Source organism: Varroa jacobsoni, unplaced genomic scaffold (genome assembly GCF_002532875.2).
Source record: "Varroa jacobsoni isolate VJ856 unplaced genomic scaffold, vjacob_1.0 scaffold_428, whole genome shotgun sequence".
Taxonomy (NCBI): Eukaryota; Metazoa; Arthropoda; class Arachnida; order Mesostigmata; family Varroidae; genus Varroa; species Varroa jacobsoni.
The window spans coordinates 121,214-143,560 of NW_019213330.1; the positions used below are offsets into that span (position 1 = coordinate 121,214).

The 22,347-nt window shown below is 41.7% G+C and overlaps 1 protein-coding gene and 1 long non-coding RNA gene across 12 annotated transcripts in view; one reads left to right on the plus strand and one right to left on the minus strand.

Annotated features, from left to right (window-relative positions):
* Positions 1-22,347, plus strand: part of LOC111260314 (Krueppel-like factor 6) — a 34,613-nt gene that overhangs the window by 2,155 nt on the left and 10,111 nt on the right. For 3 of the 11 annotated variants that reach the window (XR_015311003.1, XR_015310999.1, XR_002680275.2), the window contains exon 2: positions 1,154-1,320. Coding sequence is in view for 1 of the 11 variants with exons in the window: in XM_086968270.1 (XP_086824396.1) it covers positions 14,201-14,302 (102 nt within the window). In the remaining 10 variants the exon portion in view is untranslated. Of the gene's footprint in view, positions 1-1,153; positions 1,321-2,934; positions 4,371-4,667; positions 5,727-9,928; positions 14,303-18,843; positions 18,932-22,347 lie in introns of those variants that run through there. The other 8 variants (XR_015310996.1, XR_015311000.1, XR_015311001.1 and 5 more) reach the window with 7 other exon arrangements.
* LOC111260315 (uncharacterized) lies at positions 2,009-12,965 on the minus strand. Its single transcript, XR_002680277.2, has 3 exons — positions 12,836-12,965; positions 4,388-4,517; positions 2,009-3,008 (listed from the first exon to the last, which is right to left on the minus strand). It is a non-coding gene; the product is annotated as an uncharacterized LOC111260315 (long non-coding RNA).

The following is a 22,347-nucleotide window of genomic DNA, read 5'->3' on the forward strand; positions in this document are numbered from 1 at the left end:
AGGTTGAGACTGCCGCGTATAAACATCCTTTAGATGACGTTTCTTATACAAGCGATAGATTAGTGGGGAATTTACAGGAAAGATTTAACTTGTTAACATTAATAGCATTATAAGCTCATGGACTTTGCTATTCGTAGACCATTATGCGGAATCACTGGAAACGAGTAATTAGAGGCAGAAGCCATCCACATAGAAAACTGCTGACGGGGTAACACACGACGCGATTCTTTTAGGACCATAAAGCAAACAGAGTCAAAGTGCCGAACTCCGTGAAGACAAGTCTATTGACGTGGCCATAAACAAAGCCTTACAGGATGTCGAAAGGCAGTAGATTAACTTAATGTTAGAGAATGGTGTGATCCGGCTGGCTAATGCACATCTCTTTGAGTGTGTCGTTACGGTAAACATAACTAACAAGATATGCTGCTATCTGGTTCAAATCTTGCCATTGGAAAAATATTAAATAACAATCAGGAAAATGAGAGATTAAGGCAAGTAAAATTACTAAGGTTAATAGCTGCTTGTATAATTGTCATGGACTCTCATCGATGTGTTGAAAAAGCCCAGTAACACCCACTCCGGTTGTATTCCTAAACGGAACAAATCCTTGATGCTATACCAAAAAAAAAAGGGTAATTCTGAGACTTGTTTAGAGAGAACAATTAACTGGTAACACTATAAAAAAAACGCTAGCCTGGAAGCAGTAGCTTCGTCGACTGATTTCATGAAAGTGACCTGACGAAAGGTAGCAGCCAGCGGTTTAAAAAAGTGCGCGTTGCTATCTTTCTGAACGTACGCAGTGCATAAAGTCCACCGAAGTATTCCGGTGATTAAATAGAAAATTATAAAGGTCTTGCCGCGTTTATGGTAGCTGGCCACTTCCTACGTCGGTAATGGCCCAATAGGGTTAACCGAACGAGAATATTTCCCATGACGGCCAAATTGCCCGTGAAGACATGTCGCTATTTAACCGCATAATTGATTGTTCGGGCTTTTGGATTTACGAATTATAAAAACCATCATATAAACAAATGATATAGCAGTCGTAATAAGAGCCCACAAAAGAGGCTGCAGAGGATTACATTATAAATTGCTTTATAGCAGCTAAGACAGCCAATGGATATTTATGGGCCGCAATTGATTTCTGTAATAGGGCGAAGCAGTATTTCTAATCGAAGATTGAGCTCGTGGTTCATCTTTCTCCCCACTGAGGTGCGATAACGGAAACGACTCAATACCTAGATGTGACCGTTGGCCGAGATTTCACAGGAAGCACCTACATCTACGAAGTGACACGTAACGCGACAAGGGTGAGCAATGGTAAAAACACATTGGCGCTAATTACCTTTCAGTCGAGTGTACATAGAACATTGTAAAAAAAGATGAGGGAAACATGTTTGAATATGCACGGCAGAAAGCTAGCATTTCATTCATTGAAAACTATGTCTTGCTTTATAGTAATGTGTACGTATATAATGTATAGAGCATAGAAATGAGTACATGTCAACTTGGAAGCTATTAACTTAATCGTAGCCATGTTAAGGAATGGTGTAATTAGCAAACAAAACTTCACCGCGAACCGTGAACGCTTGAATTAACCTTTCCTTAAAAATAATTACATTATCTTTTTTTTGCTACATAATAGTGAAATCTAGAAAAAACGATCTAGTATAAACACCGGAGAGTTCTGCCGATCCGAAATCGACAGCACTCTCGAGTGTTTAGCTAGAGCATATTAATAATGTAATCTATTAAAAATAACAACGAGAAAGAACGAGTAAGAGTAGAAATATGACATAATGATGAGGCTCAGCCTCACTCCAGACAAAAACTTACTAGAACTAAATGCTTCTACGTTTATGTATTGCAAGGCTTTTGTGTGTGAGCAAGTTTGCCGTCATATAACGTACCCTATTCGTTCCGATCGATAACACACGTCCTGCGATAAGGTTCGTTCTAATGTCCTGGTAGTAGGTTAGGCAATTCTTGAAATGACCACAACAGATCGTGACAAAATCAGATTTATTCTAATTTATCTAGCATCCAAAATGGAAATCGCCCAGATACTGCAGCTAGCTCAAGTGCACTAGTGCTAAACATCAAATAAGTACTACTAACTAACATGGTGAAACAAAAAAGGCATTCATGGTACTTCTATAAAACAATACCCCACTATATATAAATTAATATTATAATAGGCGAAAAATATATAAATTAGCTTTACTTGCTCGAGAGAGATCATTGGCAAAAGTGGCTCCTGCTAAACGAATGTATATTTCATGTCAACTTCAAGCCCAAATAAAGTGAGTAACCGGGCATCTTTATACTATCAGTTAATTAAACTGAAGACGTGATGTCTAGTTGGCACAATTCTCCTGCATGGGACATGATCGTTACATGCGTGAAGGTTCAATGCACGATGACTCCGTGCCGACGTCAACGGCGCGGTTCCAATAAGACCAATACGAATATACATGAACGAATGTTCGGCGTAGTATTTAATGCGGACCTCATGCCTCAACGTCGAAGTTAACAATCCTGTGCGTGATAAAGGTGTACACTGATCGAATTTGTCAGTTATATAATCGAGTTACAAGCTAACACAAAAATAGAACACTATCGTCTCGCATGCCACCGATATCACAGATAGGCTGGGGACTGATCTCATTTATAGCTAGCGCTAGTATTCCTACAGGCTGAACTCTACATACAGTAGACACTAAGCGTAGTGGTCGCTGCCAGTTGAAACATAACGAACTGGGCAGGTTCTATACTATTTTCGTGTAGTCGAACGCCATTGGTGCACCGAATCGAATTTCTGTATTTAGTCCCTGAACAAGTAGCGTTAGGTAGAAACAAGGATAACGTTTTCTACGTGCTAGCCAAAAGGGTTAGATGACCAATCTGATTTCATTTTGCATCCTCAATGGAAAGGCCCGAACTGCGCGCTATGATGCCGATGCTGAATTGATACGATGCGTTGGCCATGAAAGACGATCTCGGAATACCTTAGAAAAAAATAAATCGAAACGTTTCTGTGATGGGTGAATAATAACTTGAAGTTTTTATTCGTGTAAGCGCCATAGTTGCAGAGCTGCCCAAAGCACATACTGGAAAGCACAATGTTTAGCGCACTCTAAATTACTTTAATTAACAAAATTAAGTTTACTATGAATGCACGATGATCCCAGAGGAATCTTTGTTGTTCGGAAATATTATCGCTACCCGGAGCACTGGCCGCACCAACGTAATAGTTCATAGTGCAACATTGTAATGCCAAAAAAAAAAAAAAAAAAAAAAAACATTCACTTAACTTTAATTTAACCGTTCAACTGGCCTTTGTAAGGACAGTGGTTTTATTGTAGCACCCTCAAAATGCCTGTGTTCGAGCCTGCACGTAGAAAGCGATAATTTTTCTAATCTATTTCTTAGAGTGATTGCATTTTATTTATATGTAATCGTATCAGATTAGCTTTTTCGATAGCTCTATATTGTCAATAGTCCGAACAGCTCTTAATAAGAAATACGTCAAAAGAGAAAAAAAAAAAGTAAGTTATCGTGTCAAGTAGATAGCTATAATATCACTTAAAAAATCAGTGTGATGTTGAAATGTTACGATCCAATCTCAGTCCATCCATTAGCTCTTCTCTGTTCCTTTATTTCTCAACGGGTACTGTCATCAATGAGCATTGGATGGACTTCATAGTATGTAATCTGTTTAGTAATTAGAATAAACTTTAGAACATGTTTCATAACGTCAATTGCTAATTACATATTTATTTACTAACAGTTTGACATCGCAACTCATACATATATATATATATATATAAAACTACAGGAAACGGAAATGAAAGTAGTTTTGCTTTTAATGAATAATAAAGGGATGCTTTCTATAAGAGCCATCATTGACAACTTCAATGGGCCATATTTACCGCACACTAGTCTAAATACGTGACGACGTCTACTTCTGCCTTAATTAAACACCGCGCTGCCTTAATTAAACACCGCTGTCTCGTTCCAGAACGAAAAAAAAAATGTACTAGCATCGAACCTAAGCCATTTCGCGTGTCCCTGAACTTAGTATCCGTTGTTGTCCAATTTACAAGCCATTCCCATAGTTTAACCGGTGCAATAACAGCTTCATGGAATTAAACATTGCTGCTAGTATCTTAAACATTATGACCACGGTGTTCAATTAACAACCAATTAGCTCTTCTTGGCGTATTCCACTCTGTTGTTCGCATAGAGGCCGGTGGCTGGCAACGAACTACGTTTGGAAAATTGTAACTTATCTTTAGATTACGCACGTACCGCTATTTCTGCCCTCTCGGTCATAACAAAGCCGGCCGTTAGGGACAACAATTGTAGCATCGTTTGGCTTACTCACCTTCATCATCGTCGTCGTCGTCGTCGTCGTCGTCGTTATCACGAAAAAGGTCGCAGTTATCGCGCGGCGTGGAATCGACTTCGACGAAGCTTCCCTAGTGGTGAAAGGCGTCACCACCTGCAACGCAGAACTGCAACAAGATAATTTTATCCATTAGTTGTGTTTCGTGTATTAGCCCGTCTGAAGAAGGCAGTGCCAGCTGCACTGCAGTAAACCGCCGCTTACTTTGAGTCACAATTGTATGTAGAGGCATCATATCGGGTTTGTCATCGTCTTACAGGTGGCTGTCGGTGACGTGCGCCCACATCGCTCCGTCTGTGGGTCGTTGGGCTGTGATGACGTGTCCAACAACGCATATGCACACAAGCTTACTCACCAGCTATGATAATGTAGTTTCCCAGGGTGTACATAAGTTGTTTTTGCTATCGTTCTATATCTACGCGTACACAGCTAGCGGGGCAAAGTGAATATAGACTTTTTGTCATACTGAAAAGTATCAATTCGACTGCGCACGACGAGCAAAATTCTGTTGTCTATCAAAAAGTGAAGAACTCTACTCCTTTTAATCCCAGTGAGATAAATCGTTACGTCTAACGCCTATATTCGTTAATAATACGATATATTAGATGTTATCCGAGAAAGTTTAGGATTTCGCGAAATGTTAGCATTTAATTATCCGCAATACGAAGAGTAAGTACTTCCCTGAAACAAGTTGAAGCAGCTTAACAGAACTGAAACGTTGTAGGTAAGTTCAAAATGTTCCGAGTCCTGCATTACCCGTGAATAAGTAATGCCCTGCGGTATCCCGAGCATAATTGAAGGCAAAAAAGGTTGTACTACGAGTTGCCGTACTAGACCTTTTTCCAAAACATGACTAACAAACCAATAAATGATTTTATCTACCCAAACCTTAAGTTTGCTTTACGCACTGCTAGATAATGTGATTTACGGAACCGATAAAGTTAGGTTTTTAGTCGTTTATTATTGTTTCATTTTTCAATATACTTGGTACGTTACCATAAGCTTGGGCTTGGTTTTACTTTACAGGCTTAAATAAGCCCTGAGTCGTTTTGACGTATACGCCAATTGTCAGGTTAACTGATGGCCAAAAGCAAATCCCCGGGATCAACTCATTAGATGCACCATATGGGTGGCACCATAATATCCATGACAGAATTTATACCTGTTATTTGTATTTTTTATATTTACGAGTCTTATATGTTCTTACGAGCTACAAAAGTTTGTTTCTATGCGCGTGATCCGAAACAATGACAATATCCAGCATGGGCAATTAAGTGAACAGGGCTTTCATTCGAAGTTATCGATTCGAAGCTCAAACATTCGATGCTCAAACTGTCTAGGCTGCAATAGGGTTTTTCGAAAAGGCATTGCCATCGATATGTATCGTTCAATCGACAATGTGTGTCACCTTAATAAGATTACGTTTCACTTTTGCATCATGTGTAGGTTCTTTTTATAGCTCTGTTTATCATTCCATAAGTATATTTTATATCGATTTGAATGGTCACCTGAGATAGTTGCATAGAATGATCGTATGATTATTTTTATAATATAAGGAAACGATGCCTCACAAGAGACACCTCTATAATGTGAGAAGTACCCGGCCGCAAGATTGGCAACCTTCAAACTGCTAACATTGTTTGAATCTGGGTGCTTGTTGGCAATTAGATTAGACATTAAACTTAATTTCGGCGTCAAACTTTCGAAATAGTCCGGAAAGTCTCGAGGCAGAGATAACGTGTATTTCGAAAGTGCAAATAAGAACATAGCAGTGCTAGAAACACTTGAACCACAACTAAACGAATCTTATCGCGTACATACTACGGTATCGTCAGAATTAAAATGGCTATAAACTTGGCTATAAATCGACAATGGAATCGTAAAGCTACCACAACGCACTTGTAATTAGAACTAAAATGTCTTCTGAAGTACAACAATCAGAGATCATAGCTTCGCCGGTTGTCAAAAACTCGAGATCTTCACTGGTGATCATTTTCAGTCCTTGCGGAAATCCGCTGTGTACAGTTTGATGACTTTCGTTTATTATACTACCGTCAAATAGGTACTCGAAATACTATAGAGTGCAATATTTTATCCAACACATTTCTATGGATTTATTTGTTGGCCTTGGTGAAATATGGCAGAGAAATCACCACTTGACACTAAGGCTACTGGTGCCCGAAGTGCACTTCCCTGAATTCATTCACTGCCTCAAGTGGCTTCGGTCGACCCAAAATAATTGCCTAACCCTGAAAATAGGTAAGCCGCTTGTTGCACGGACACTCCTGTAGAGATTTGGTATAGGATTGCGATCAGATTGTGGTTTCCACCAGCACATGCCGCTCGACCTTAAAACACATTCTATGTGTAGGTATTTCTTTCAAATCGACCAGTTCGAAGCTGTACCAAATTCTATAAGACCTATAATGGTCGTGTGAAAAAAACATGCCTTACGCGAACAATTAGTATCGGCTTATTAACATTTTCATAGCTAATTCAATTTTATTTTCCAAGTTATGCATATTGCCCAATTTTCCTAGTACATAGATTTCAACTACTATTATATTGCACTATCTGCGCTGACGTGGCCTGCCTTACCGACTATAACAGAGTTTTGTTCTATTTTTAAGGCTTATGTCTACGATAGTATGATCTTTTCCTTAGGAAGAGACCAGCTACTAAGAACTGCAGCAAGTATGTGCTTCTCGTCACTCCTATTATGGTTAGGGCGTGCTATGATTGACTCGTGTTGCTGCTGCCTTTTATCGCTGCTGAAGCTAGGTAGGGCTCATTGGGCATCGTCAACCAGAGCGGGTGACGGATTCCTCAAACATGAATTTCGCAACTGGTAAGCAAGTCAAACGGCTTGTTTTTGAAGCACGCGTCTTAAGAGAGAACTGATGCTAAATGGAACTATACATATTTCTAGTTATGGGGCAGTTAGGCTAAATTAGGTCAGTCAAAGTGGGTTGCCTGCCTCATTCCTAAGAATGGAAACAACGAGTACCAGGAAAAAGTGTACGGGCGCGTATTTGTTTGTCTGTCTCCAGGGTTACATGTGTGTGTATGTGTTTGTAATATGTTATTATAGTCAGTAGGGGTTCCACATATACCGATGTGCAATTGTGCCTGACCAATGTAGGACACACCCCACGATTGCCTCTGTGCCGTTATACGTAGTAGACTGACAGTACCGACGGCTGGTCCATGACTACGATGCAAGCTAAAGTGAGAAAACCTGTGCAATGGCTGAATGGCTTTTCTCTCTGAAGGGTGTGGCCATTGTCCTTGATCGCGGTCAGACGTCGACGCTGGTTTGAGCGTCAGCCACGCTCCAGCCAGAGGAGCCTAACGCGACCTAGCAATGTTGTGGCACGCCTCGCAATATGAACAATAGTGACTGTTTGTAGAAAAGTTGGGAAAACGAGTTCCGATTATCGATTGGCGCACGGATGGCAACAATCCTAATGGCTGTGGCATGTAATCAACCGGATACCTCCAAATGTCGAGCGCGGACGCCCCCCGATAACGACAATGACAACAGCCTCAAAACGAAGAGCAAAATAGAAGTGTATTAACATCAACAGCATTTTTGCCACTTGGTCATCAGCGATGCTTCCATCGCATTCTTTAGACGTTCGCGTATTTTAGCTTAAGGTCAATCTTTTCTATTTTATTCGTTTCAGCCTTTTAGTTGGCTGTGTGCAAGTGTACGAGTGAGTGCGTAAAAGCTGCACAGTGTTCGATAGGATTCAACATTCGTTTGCTGACGCCGTTACTGCAGCGGTTACCATAGCAAGGCCGCCCATTTACAGAACAATTGGGTATGTGACGCTTTAGCGATAACGGATGCACTTTCTCGACACTCCTAGCAGAAACAGTCAGGCCAGCAAATGGCGTTCGGCGATGACGATGCTGAACGATACATAAAGAAGAACTCTTCAAATCAGTGGGTCAGGCCGTCGCTGCAATCTGCCTACTTTCTTGACCTGTGGCCACTGCCTCACCGATTACTCAAGGCCCACGTTGCCTGCCACTCAGTCTATGCTCGAGTGAATGAGCTATTAGCTGCTTCACTAGTGAACCTTGAAACTGTAAATGATCGGTGATCGTAGCGGTGGCTGCAGGCCTACGCGAAAAGTTTCTTCTAGTGGGCTTCGCTTTTTGATTCGGGTATTATTTGCCTCTCGCGCGCTCCGATTTAGTCTCATTTTTCATCATTTCATTCGTTCGTAGTCGCTCGCCACTGCAAACGCGTGTATGCGTCGGTATGATTATTACTGATACCGTTGACCAAGCAAAAAGTATACTTGCAAAACTGGAATGGAAACGGTAGCTTGGGCAAGACAAATTCAAGGACAAAAAAAAAAATATGATAATGAACAAGAAGAAGCCAGCCATAACCCAATATACATTGATGCCGAAGATGTATGATATTATGCGTCATTTTCTAATATTATAATGCGTTTTAAGGCGAGTACGTCTTCTGTCGAAGTAGTTAACAGTCACCTCATTGGAATTCTGTCAGTTTTGTCTTTCTTCCGAAATCGTCGTAAATTATTGTCTTTTACCTATACATCTATGTCCAATCGTGTAACCGAATACAAATACGGAGCGAGTAGAGGTTCAAATGATGATCTGGGCCGCTGGGGTACTCAACATTGTTGAAACCTGCCACAGTTCGTAGTGGGTCGCAAATGCAGTAATACACGTTGAGTAACACACTATTACATATCTAAAACAGACTTTTAGCTCAAAAGTGGGTGCAATTAATTCTATTAGCAGCTGGTAGTCAACAGCTCTTACGCATAGATTTGACACGTATTATTTGAAAGAAACAGTTTCATTTCTTTGAACCATATGCATATAAGGACTATGTCGAATCGGGTTGCGTGACAGTCATGAAAAACAATGAAATTTGATTGAAAAACACATGATGAAATGAAGTCAACCGATCTGAAAGTAAGGAGAGCTATTGCGAAATAAGTAGTCTACATAGTTATTATAGGAAGTATAGGTGACTGTAGCAATTAACGATACGCACACACTTAGAGACATAGCTGTAGGTCTAATGAGGACCATGGCTTGTCCGCACTGTAGCTCCCTTCATAGGTGCAACAGGCTTCGATTCAATTTTCAGTATCTCTATACATATATTAATATGGCTTAGTTGCCTCTAGAAATACGTAAAAGAACATGTCATCTCGTCGTTAGAAAGGATATTGCACGCAAAAACAAAAGAACTTGTATTTAATAGCTGCGTTTCAACACTGCTAGCATGGCAATACAACGGTTCTATTGATGGAACATGCACAAATCGTACACGACGCCTTATTTTCTAATGAACTCCTGTCCAAATCAATTTCGTTATGCTAATCTCATGATGCTATATAGCGTTTCTGAAAATGGATTTCTAGCCCGAGTGAAGTCTTCAATTAGTATCATTATTCGCTACCTCCAACCTATGGAACCAATTGTTGCTTTGTGTACATGAAGTACGAGCAAAAGTTTTTATCACCAGTTTATTTAATCGATATTTTCGAATCAGGGTGTATGTCGATGTGTGTTTTTGTGCACTGTGCTCAATAATAAGTAATGCAAGTTGTATAGTTGTCCTTTTGTGTACAAAAAAACAATACTCCACACGAACGAAGATATATACTGTTCAAGAAACTTTGAATTCTGAAAATTGCTATGCATGCTATGTAACCCTCAGGGTGTCCCAGTTCGGTTTTTTTTTTTTACAAAAACAGACAATTATTTTAATCTGTATAAAATGCAACTAAATGAAAAAGATAATTTCTGCATGAGCTTTAGTAGATAATTTATATCAACACTGTACGCTTTTTAGATCTATCGCATTTCTGGGGAACTAATTTATGATAGTGCATAATCATATTTTGCTTGAGCATCCGCTTGCAGATGCCGTAGCGCCCAATGTTTTGTATAAGCGCCTCTAGGCGAGCGGCGCCGTCTGCAGCGCTAGAGAAGGCGTTTGTAAAAGCTGCTTTTTTCATCGCCACTACGCCTCCGTCACTTTTTTCCCATTTGCCTTTCAGTCACTATCTACTGTTCCCCAGCCCCCAAGAGCGTCCATCCCCCGCGTTAACACTTCTGAAGCCCATTTCGTTTCCCTTTCTTTCCTATCCTAGTATAACCAACAACAGCGTAACGTGAACACACTATGCGTCTACTAGTCACTAGAACTTGCGTCACCCGCTCCTAAACTATACGGTCGTAACCTATTTACCATTTGGCCCCCATATTTCCTAGACCCTTTCTTCACGGTTGGCTCACCCGATGTCTGCTCCCTTGCCTTCCCATAAACCCGCGACGTCGCTTAGGCATCCCAATCTCGCTCCCCCTAATACCGCCCCACACAGCGCCTCCTTGTGGCTCTCCGAGTAAACACAAACACTCACTGCGGCGCGCGCTTGAGGGGAAGAGATGCTCAGACAAGAGCTTTGATCGCCCTCCTCACTAAAGGAGCTCGATGGCATCGAGTCATTTTGCGGCCGCCACCTTGTTGTCGCTTCCCCCGTCAGGACCAGCCGGCACCCGGCTGGCCAGCTGCACAAACGCAGGTTCGTCGAGAGAAAGGGTAGCCGCCAGTCGTAGCAGCGTCTGGCGCGAACTATGCGGACCGTGCACAGCCATCATCGCGTCCGGTCCATCGCGCGAATGGCACGACGAACCAGTCAGCTAGCCGGCCAGGCAGCTTCTGCCGAAGCCCCGCAGTGGTTCGCTGCGTTGTAGGTATTCTCTCTCGGCTGCTAGAGGAGTCTGCCAGGCAACGATCCCATACCGTCTACCCATTGCCGTTGCCACCATGGCAAGCGACAGAGAAAACCAAGGCATCATAAGCGTTTAAGGAAGCGGCCGTACCGCCGGTAAAGCTACTGCTGCTAATCTACACTGGAAATGCGAAAGAGAGAGAAAACGTAGGTAGAATAGAGAAATTGAGGGAAAGGCAAAGAGAGAGAAGGAGACCAGACGAAACTGGGAATTGCGAACGCCGTTACCGCTGTGGTGGAGTGACGAGCAGTGCGAGAGCCGTAGCGCAACACAGTAGCGCGTCGGCCATGCTCAGAAAGTGGAGAGGATCATCCGCGCCAGAGTGGAAAGGGCGGCGCGAGCTGGGGCCTCAAACAGGCAGATCGTGCCCGACCGGCGAAGGGACCGCATCGCTTTCTGTGGCCAGGCCAAGACAGCGTGTATCGTCCCGCCAATTTTGTTTCTGAAAGCCGAATGAATTCTGGAAAAGCGAATCTATTAGCTGCTTTACGGTCAACAGTTAGAAATATAGAAAAAGCCCGAATGAAAGAGTTGATCAATATGATGAAATACAACGTGCAGTTTAGTTGTTCGTAACTAAATCGTACCGACTTAAAGGGACACCGTGAAAACGTTGCTATCACTCGATTGTCACCCATCGCGCTAGGAATACCGCAGCAAATAAGGATATCTACTAACCCCTGGAGTATAGTGGAGTGTACCTAATAGTGAGGAGGTGCGCGTTCTCCACTGTTTGCCCATTCGTGCAAATATATTTTTATGATTTTGTTTCCTTCTCGATTTTCTCGATCTAGGTTGGATACAACGGAGATGGTGGGCAGCGTTGTGACGTCAACGCATGCTTAGCGTTAGGTTAACGTCGAGTGGGAAAAAGCAACTTGCGCCATAACAGCAGTGAAAGCCAAGTCAGTAAGCGAGATCCGACCAGGCCGAGAACCGCGCATAGCGAAGAAGCTGCTGCAGGGAACGCGCTCATCGTCGCTTGGCTGTCCTCTTTCCTTCTGTGTGTGGGTCTTCATCACCTTGAGTGTGTGCCTGGCATCGAACACGCGCGTTCGCTCCCCATTAATTAATATTAATCATAGATTGTGATTATCAATACGGCATACAACGACACAGAGGGAGGATACACTATACCGTTGCTATCAGCCTAGAACAAGCAATAGCGGCCGCCCGGTTGGATACTATAGCTACTACGGCTTTGACCACTTCGATGACTCCTACGCTAAAAGTGTATGTGTTCTGTGCGCGATTTTTGTCTTCACTCTTCTAATCGTAGTTGTAACAATCATCGTAATAGAAGTAAATATTGCCAGCGTCACTTGCGACTAGTTCCTCTCTCGGGTGGCCATGATAAAAATTCCCAGGCGTCAATAACGACGGCAGACCGCCATTGCATCGCATGCCGCTGTCGTGTTCCGCGTTTGAATCGCATCGTAACTAGTTGATAAGTGCTTGAATAGAATGGACTAGTCTGAGACAATTGCTGGCCATCTCTAGTAACAATTGCGCCTATAGTCTTGTTAGCCAACGATCCGACACAATTTCTCAACGAATGCACCTATGAGCATAGAACACTGAACGTTGAAAATGGCGCTAGCTTAGTAATTAATACTAATAATGCTTTGTTACCTTTGCGACGGCTAGTAGGATCTGTAGTGGTAGATTATAGGCGTAGCACTCGTGGTCGGTCTCGAACGGCTCGAAGCAGCAAACGACTGACATCGACGAAGGAACGTAATACCGCAACAGGAACAGTAATAGGCAAGGGAAAAGGCAAGCGACGAAAGCATCATACGACGAAAATTTGTCGCCGCTGGCTTCTGATCATCTGACTCACACGCACCAGTCATTTGTCATCAATCTATTGTCACCGCCAACCCATTGTTGCTGATGTTGTTTCCGTTGATCGAAATCCCGATATCATTACATAGTCATCTTAGTTCGAGGCTATTGAATTTTCATCGTTGTTGCATATCGATCAGTGGCAGGTCGAGTCAAAGCTTGTCCTATCCATAGGCTTTCCATGCTACCACGTGCTACTCGTTCGGTATAAATTCACCATGTATGTGTCAGAGTCGTTGTTGTTATTCTTGTTATTATTACCAGTGATGAGCCACGGAGAGTATTTGTCGTAGGCGATGATCGTGCGAGAGTGAAAAGGGGGCAGAATTAAGGACGAGCATAATTGTGTGCTGTATAGGTGTGAATGTGTGTGTTGACCTAATAGTGATACAGAAAGAAAAGGCAGGAGTGTGAAAGAAACAAAGATTAGATAAGCTCTACAAAAGGATACCGTGCTCGCGACTGGTTACGTATTAGTATAAGAAGATTTCAAAGCAAGATAGCCTGTTTGTTCGTACGCCTTTTGCTTGCTTCATCCCACTATTACACGCTACATTCGTGCTTGCCGTCGTCACAGTCTATCTATTAACCATTGTGACAGCGGCAGCTGAAGAACCGCACAAACGAACAACAGCAACAACATCATCATCGTCATTATCAGATACTACCTCTACAAAAAGATACACAAAGGAATAACAGTGAAAAAATCGTTAAACGTTTGGATACAACAATATCATCTACATATTGTGGTTCCACTAGCTACTACAACTATACATTTACACCGATAATAATAATAATAATAGTAAAGAGGAAGGAAGGTAATATCTCGGTGATTGCTACGAAATATCGTTTCTGTGTGCCCGAGTGCAAGAATTGAAAGGCAAGGAAAAGATTTGCCCTAAGGATACATAATAATATAATAGAGTGAGGAATAAGGATAAAAATCGTAAAGAAAGATCTTTACGGAGAACGGAAGAGCATCGTGAGAAATACAAATAAGGCATCAACGATAACAGCGCTAAAGCAAGTTTTTCGCCCTGGATTAGCCCTGCGATACACTTTGTGTTGAGTTGTTGTGTGGAGTGTGCTGAAGAGTCCCAGTTCAGTGGCCTGCCCATCGGGGCTAGGGCCTACAGCGGACATACAACCACAATGGACATTCTTCCCTCAGGGAGCATCTTCAACGAGTTGCAGGCGATCCACGATACAGGATACCTGCCCTCGACGCCTTCGCTAGAGGAGACATGGCAACAGGTATATTGCACACGCTGTTACTAGCCGATGACCTATACATCTAAGCTCTCACATCTATTCATGTATACGTACGTGAGCATGTTTCTAAAACCCTCAGTATCCAGAGGTTGGAAGCGTCATGCGGTGAAAATTTGACGACGCAATATGGAGTCAATGATAATAGTAAACGAAGTGAAACCACAAGGAAAAAACTGCCACATATTCCAAGGTATATAAGAGCGACATCGTTGTTTGCGTAATGCCGTGAACAGATGACGCTTTCCTGACAAATAGGCCAAATGCAAATAAAGATCATAATTTAAAAATAGTATAACCGAACTGGCCCACAACTATGGTATCCATATACAAATGTATGTTCAAACTTCTATGTGCAATATACCGAAAGGACATAAGTACGACGACCCAATATCTGATGCTGCTCAGTGTCTGCAGTCACAATAATATTTGAAATGATTAATTGTGAACATGTAGCTGCCATGTTTAGCAGCACACCAGCTGAAAGCTTTGCCTATGATGTGCAGATATGCTGTAAAAACAATTGCATCTAGCTATTCAACACATCTTGGTAGACATCATCGCTCTTGACCATCGTCTGGCTACCGGCCACAGTAACGGTGACTTGTCGTAATATATAGAATTTCGAGGGGAGAATAATCAGGCGCATCGACAACACAAATCAGTTTTTTCAATGACTAAAGTACTATATAACGCTTCTGCGACTAGAACAGAAGTAACTGCGTTCAAGCCCTTAATTTATTATCTACGATATTGATTTGACTAAGGCTCCAACAACACTGAGTCATCCTTCTTAATAATGTTCTTGGATAAACCTAATTTTCTAACAGCTCTATGATACAAGTACGTTGACAAGGTGAAAACACTATTTAATATTTACAGTCAGCTATAATATGCACAGCCTATCTCCCTAAGTAGCCTAAGTGTAAGAAGCATAAACTTGCTGCAACTCATTAGGTCACCAATAATAAAAGGCCGGCAATATTCGTTCTTTTCTTTACTGCAGTTGTGATTTTTATTTTCCGCCGTTTATAGAGATTCATAGCAGTAAACGTTACACGAGGATCCTATCCAGTGATCGGCAATCGCTTGCCATCAATAAGGAGCCAAAGCGAACAGCGTTCTTTATTACGTCTTGTTTTCATTCGTTCAAATGAACGACATCTTCGACCGCAGTTGAAAGCTACCGGGCCACACTCAACTTTTAACTAGCGTCCGACTCTTTTGCCAGCGAAACGTATTGACTGTCGTCCGTTCGGTTGCTTGCTTAATATTTGAAAACCCGGTTGGAACGGCGGTGCCGGCGGCGACTCTGTTTCTAGCTTTTTAATTCAAGACGATGAAGACCCTCCACCCAGCAGGGCCCGTTTAGTTAACTACTTTCCTTGGACAGCTAGACACATATGGCAAGAAGACAGAATAACGGCGGCCGGGGGAGCTAGATGGGGATGGCAAAAGGCATGGGGAAAACTCGCCAAACGATAGGAACGGAGCTGAGATTTGTCTTTCAGGAAATAAAAATGAAAGGGTTTTTTTCTGATTTGCCTTCGACTTGACACGTTTCAACGCCGCCCACATACGCGCATACTGACCGCCAGCAGGACACATAGTTTAGGACTGTGCAAACACACACACGCTCGGATAGGCTGTCAGTTTGATGATATACTCACTAGGCCTTTTATCGCGTTCGCAGTAGTTCGACTCAGTAGGATAGGCACACTGTGTCTCGAAACACAGCGCCACAGAAAGAGAAAATCGAAAAAAAACGAAAATAATAAAGTGAGTACGGGTCACTTAAAGTGGGTGCACATTGTGTTATGCCTTTCCGAAAAAACTAGCCGACTATGGGCTATTTGTACCCCGTCAACGATACACAACTGGAACTGACGAGAAATAAAAACGAGCGACAACAACTAACGTCGCAATCCGATCAACAAAAGGTCGCCCATTGTTGGGATAACCTAACGTACATAACATCGTAACCAAGGCTATAGGTAACGATAACATACACACTGCCACTATCAATCGTCATAGTAGCATCATTCTTAATAGTACACACCATCTTCTAGTCACAATTGTGATCTGTGTGCATGTGGCTTGATAAGTGAATGAGTGTATTTTTGTGAATGTTTTGTGTGTGTGCTCAACTGTGCATGGAATGATATGATTTGCGTTGAGCTTTAGGACATCCGGAGCTGTCGTTGTTTGACGAAGCTTTCTAAATGATCCATTGAAGATGACTGAAATAACCTTACATAGTCGTTGAACAATAAAAAGCAGCTGATGTGGCTACATATAATAGATCTCTAATAGATGCTGATACACAGCATAAGAGTCCAGCAGTTACACGGGCAATACGAAATAAAGGTAATCTACAACATACAGTGGGTTAATCCACCTGCTAACGTACGCACGTGACAGAAGGATTCAGTTCGAAAATGTAGGTCAAGATACAGGTTATGTATAGACGCACACGAGCAGGTATCCAATGGAGTATGCGTGTAACAGGTGTAATTTCGAAAATAACCTTCATTAAACAGAAATAGGATGCTAGTATACAGTTTTTAAAAACCATGTACTTTTTTTTTTTTTTTTTATCAGTCGTTTAGCTTGAATGACAAGAAAATTATTGCTAATTCAATTGTTTGTCTATTTAAACTACGTGCGACAGTACTCTCGTCGTTTTTCAGCTGTGATTAGCTTTGTGTTTTTGCGATTGCTACAACGAATATATAAATTTATACAAAAAGGTAGATAAAACTCTTCGCTTTCATTTACAATAAATATGTATCATTCCATTTGAACTTCAGTTGCACAAGTATCTTCCGGCATTAGGAAGGACCGCACCGCCTATTTTAATTAGGTAATTACGAAAGGGTTTTGCTTAGTTCTAATTTTCTTACGACGAAGAGCGAAGCAGGAAGAAGAGGAGTAAAAGTCATCGCAAGCAGAGATGCAATAAGGTATTCTAATTTTTGTGGCATTTTTCTTAGTTTTGCTCACTCTAGTACCACTTGTAAGATATCCGCATCTTCATACACACCTATACCTTTCTACCTGTTCTCTATGATTATTTGTTATCTGTAGAAAATGCATACGCTTGTATCCGTTTTGTTAAAACTGACATGTGAAAGCGTAGTACTTTTTGTTTTACTATATAATATTTTGTTTTTATTGATATTGCCGAACTGATAAGGTCTACGAATTAACGATATCCCATAATCCGGCTTAAATTCGCGAACAAGAAATTTCAGAGTCAATTTCCTATCCGCGTCCTTTTGGCGTCCATTGTCTATTTGTCTCGACACTGAGCGCGAAATTCGAAATTCAACTGATTGCAGTGGCGCTGCTTTGCTGCGGAGGACGGTAGGCGATTGGCTCAGTTTACCTTGTCCTAAATTCCATTGTTATGGTACTTACGGCCACAGGGACGTCATTGTCTGCCACTTCTGGTTACAACAAATAGTAACGACAATAAGAGTAATCATATATACACAACCACGATAACATAGTTCGGAACGGATCTGTCAGCTGCCAACAACACAGCGACCAAATCTCGCTATTTATTCGACTAATGCTTCGGACGATTTTCATAGTTTTATGTTAAGTATACAAAAAAGTGAAGTATATATAAAGTTAACGCCGGCGTGAAAAAATACTATCGCTACCAATTTCTGCGAGCTAATAGTAAATTTCACGTCCTGCATGTCTCTCCGAGGGCAACGCATACGAACACACTCCCAAATACGCACACACACACACATACACGCACGAGCATGCACATCCACGTGCCAACACACACACAGACAAACAAACAAAGACCAACAAAATGTGGGAAAGTGGAAAAAAAAACACTTATAGAATATGAAGCCGACCTAACGCCTGCGGCCGCTAGCTTCAGAGACCAAAGAGAAGACCGTAGACATAATGTAGATCTTCAGTGTCTGTAGCTAGACGACGCTAGTGACAATGCTGGTTCTACTGATACTCTTCACTGATGACAGCAAAAGAGCTGATTGAGTGGGGGGAAAAAAGACCCTAAGTGAACGAGCAGCACGACGCGTTGTTTCTGATGATAACGATGATGATGATGGTGTTGACCCGAAGAATGATATTTACGACAATGCAGACGCTTCTGCCGCTGCTACTGCTGCTGGCTATGGTAACCAGCACGACGGTAATGGTTTCGTACTAAACTGTATATGTGTAGCAGTGGTAAAGGCAAGGAGAGAGAGAGCGACAAAGAGAACGCTGTCAACAATACTAGAAGCAGTTGTAGTAGCAAAATCTTTACCATATCACACTGTTATATATATAAAAAGTAATAGCGTCTGTTATTGTTTTTGTTGAGCATTTACCCTCAAGCTTATCGGTGTTGTAGTCCCAGCAGCAACAGTCGTACTATATGGTAGTCGTGCTCGTTTCAAGTAATGAACGCGCGTACAAGCAGACTCGTATCCGCAGCAGACGTGGCACTTCCGTAAACGAAAGAACAAGATGACAGTCCAGCTACTTTCTCAGACAAAGAGAAAGTTCATAAATTAGTAACAACGGAATATGCACCACCATTGCCATCTGCAGCAGACCCTACCAACATCGCCAAGAAGATTTCTGGTAACTGCTAGTATTTCATTCAGTCACTTGCTTATTGCTCACAGAATTGAGGGGGGATACAGCATTGGTTGTCGTCTAAGGAAAAAAATTATGACCAGTGGTAGAAAATACCGATATTGCAGGGACTAGAAAGGTGGGAGAAAGAGGTAAAGAAAAGCCTGTACTCACTATTCGAATCCGATCGTTTCGCTTATACAGTTCTCTAGATAGGAAGTCTTTCTGTCGGCCTGGTCATCTAACCCGTAGGATAGCATACTTGATCTGTCCGTACAAAAGAAACTGGCTGTGTTATCACGTCAGTGCTGAGCACAGAACACTCAGACACTTTTGGCACCTTTTCAGTAGACGATGATAATAATAAAAACGATTATGAAGAATGATGATGGTGAGATAGATAATAGCTAACAGAGGTAAGAAATGATGGCAACAGTATAGGATATTAAACATAAATAATGATCATATTGAATGAGCTTTGTCGTGAACGCTAATGACTTACGGATACACGAATGATCAGGTCAAACTCGCATTTACAGGCTGGTCCGTTCCAATTAGGGGAAAAAACTTCAGGCAAATATTTGTCGTAACGTACTAGACAAAGGCCAACCTTTTTTTACAATAAACTCGTAATAGCCGTCAACAATGCGCTGTTTTCGAAATTTGCGCGAAGATCTGCTAGCATCTAATCTCTCCATGCTAGACTGATTCTGAAAAGATCAGAAATTTCCTTTTCGCCCAAAATTGACCACTTCTACTACGGCCAATTTCCTTGCGACTTCCGAAAGATCCGAGGAAGGCAGTCATCAGGCACAACAGGAAGTCCACATTAGGAGTTAGTATTGAGAGGCTTAAAAATTCAGATAGCCATTTTCCATGTATTTAGGTTTTTCGACAAAAATTACCAGTCGTTTTAGAGAGAGGAATATCAATTTCTGATTGGTCTAGATAAGCTTCAACGGTTAACATAATCTGGGACTCTTTGTATTTATGAAGTTTTTAGCCTTTGAGCCCTTGCATCTTCGGGACTTTTGACCTAGAATCAGCCCAATATTTCATTCCGTTGAAATTTTTTCTGTTGAGCCATGCTTAGCCAAACTAGCTTACGTCTATAATTCCGCTTTGCGTACAATTTCCATTTAAAACCCATTTGTAGACGGATAGAGGATCTGGATCCATTCACCATATATTTAAAATGTCTGATATTTATCTTTGTGTAGCAAAACACATCTTTTATACATATGCATGTACAAGTATTTGTATTGTCATTATTATTATTATCATTTTCATAGCAAGCTTCGATCGACAATAGAAAATACTGAAGGTGTACAGAAATGCCCCTTTAGAGATCGTATAGCCCGTGGCAGTCAGCTTCATCTATCACATGTGGTGTGCGTTTCATACAACTTTACGTGCCGATATTCATGCAGGTATCACAGTGGCTCAACCTTGGAACACTCGTCCATCTCCTCATTCTCCTATTGACAGCCTTTAATATTTCCCTCGATTACGCAGACGCACGTTCTGCCTATATATGTATCCGTCTGCATTCATTGTCCTCCACGAGCTTGGTCTCTTCCTTGAAACGTCTTGCATGGTGACCGGCATCAGTCAATGTCGGTCATTGAATGGCAGTAGATGCTCGATCCTTGATTGCCAGTCGGCTGTTGTTAATCAAGTTTATTAAGAGCGATCATTTTCATTCTAGTTACTCATACTCATTCAAACAACTCCAATGATATTTCCGGTTGATTTACTAATTGCCCTGACACTTTCGGTCTACCGCCTAGGGATGTTTTGGTTTCGGTATGCGATCAGGCAGCCTTGCCTATTGCAAAATTAGTTGAAGCTATCACTGATCACGTATGTACGCTGAAACTGAGTATGTTTTTCTTGTATATGACAAATTATGTATAGGTACAAATATATCTTAAAGTGTGTTACGGAAGAGATATGCTGTGCGATTGTCAGTCTTGCTTCTGCGGATGTTCCTTCCTGCTTCTTCTATAGCGTTTGGCGGATGCCAGTAAGGTTAAGTCGACCTTTGAGATTTTTCCGAGAACTGCTTGTGAGGACAATAGCTGAGCCAAATAGGGTTCAACATGAAAAAGGACACTCAGACTGTTTACAGATTGCTTATCCAGTCAGTCTAAAATATTGTGTGTTATGGACGACAAAAACCGTAAGAATCGTCTTCATTAATTAAGCAAATATACGTATACACATACAATTTTACAAGCGGCAAATCTTTACAAAAAAAGAAAGAAAAAGGAGCGAATTAGAGGTTCATAGCAAAGCTCAAAGTGTGTCGTTAAGCGCCGAGACTTGGTACAAGCGTTGCGAGTCTGTATTGCCTAAAACGAATCAATGACAGCTATTGAGCTCAAACTACAGTGATCTAACTAATATGGATCTAGTCGCTAGAATCCATGCCAGTCGTTGTTATCAAGTGCTATCTTTCGCAGCGTTTTATACAGGAGAGCATGTGGCATACAAAGCCAGAGGGGATAGCAAAGATTACCGTCAGAAAACAACGGTCTATGTATCTGGCAGGTTATCGTAAATAAACGACAAGAAATGTATCGTGTGTATCGATGGTAATGTTACTCGAGACCGGATTACTATACACGTAACTGTGTGCCGGACATTGTTTTTTGAGGCGATACGTTTTATTAGTACTACCGGTGGACTTTATTCAAGATCGCTATAGGTCTTGCTAGTTCGCTACATTTCTAGGATACTAGGATTCGTGGATACGTACAGTTTACCACTTTACAATGTCATATCAATATACAAAACAGCAAACCATGATATAAAAATAATTTTCTGTTCTATAGAGAGAAGAAATCGTGTAACGTGTACCGATGGCGGATAGAATTATGCCGAATCTAGCTACACCAGCAGCGCGTCTGTGCGTTGCATGTGTACGCGTCTTTTTACTGCCGTACATCTAACAACCTATCAGAAAACCGTATATACGAGTCGTACTAGGGAGTACATAATAACAGTAGTAAACAAATCATAGGCTATCATGGAAGTGGCTCACACAGAGAGAATCAAAAAAAAAGTGGAACTCCCAGCCTCAGACGAATGGTGATTGCTGTTCGTCAGACGGACGACTTCGACATCGGTCATCAGATGCATGATTCTGATCGTGCTATTGCATTTCTAGTCGGCAACACGAACCAATGCCATGCAGCTGGTACGCGCCATCGCCAACGTCCGACCGCGATTATTGTCATTTGTGTGATCCTCGTTCTTAATTTCACTGTACCACTGTAGTTCTATAGAATGTCAAACGCAGTTGACGTTTTACGCGATGAAGAAAGCCAAACAATTGGCTGCCACTGTACGGTAAAGAGTAGAGACTAAACGAACCGAAAAGGGGACGATTGTTTCTCTCTCTTTCTCTATCTATCTAT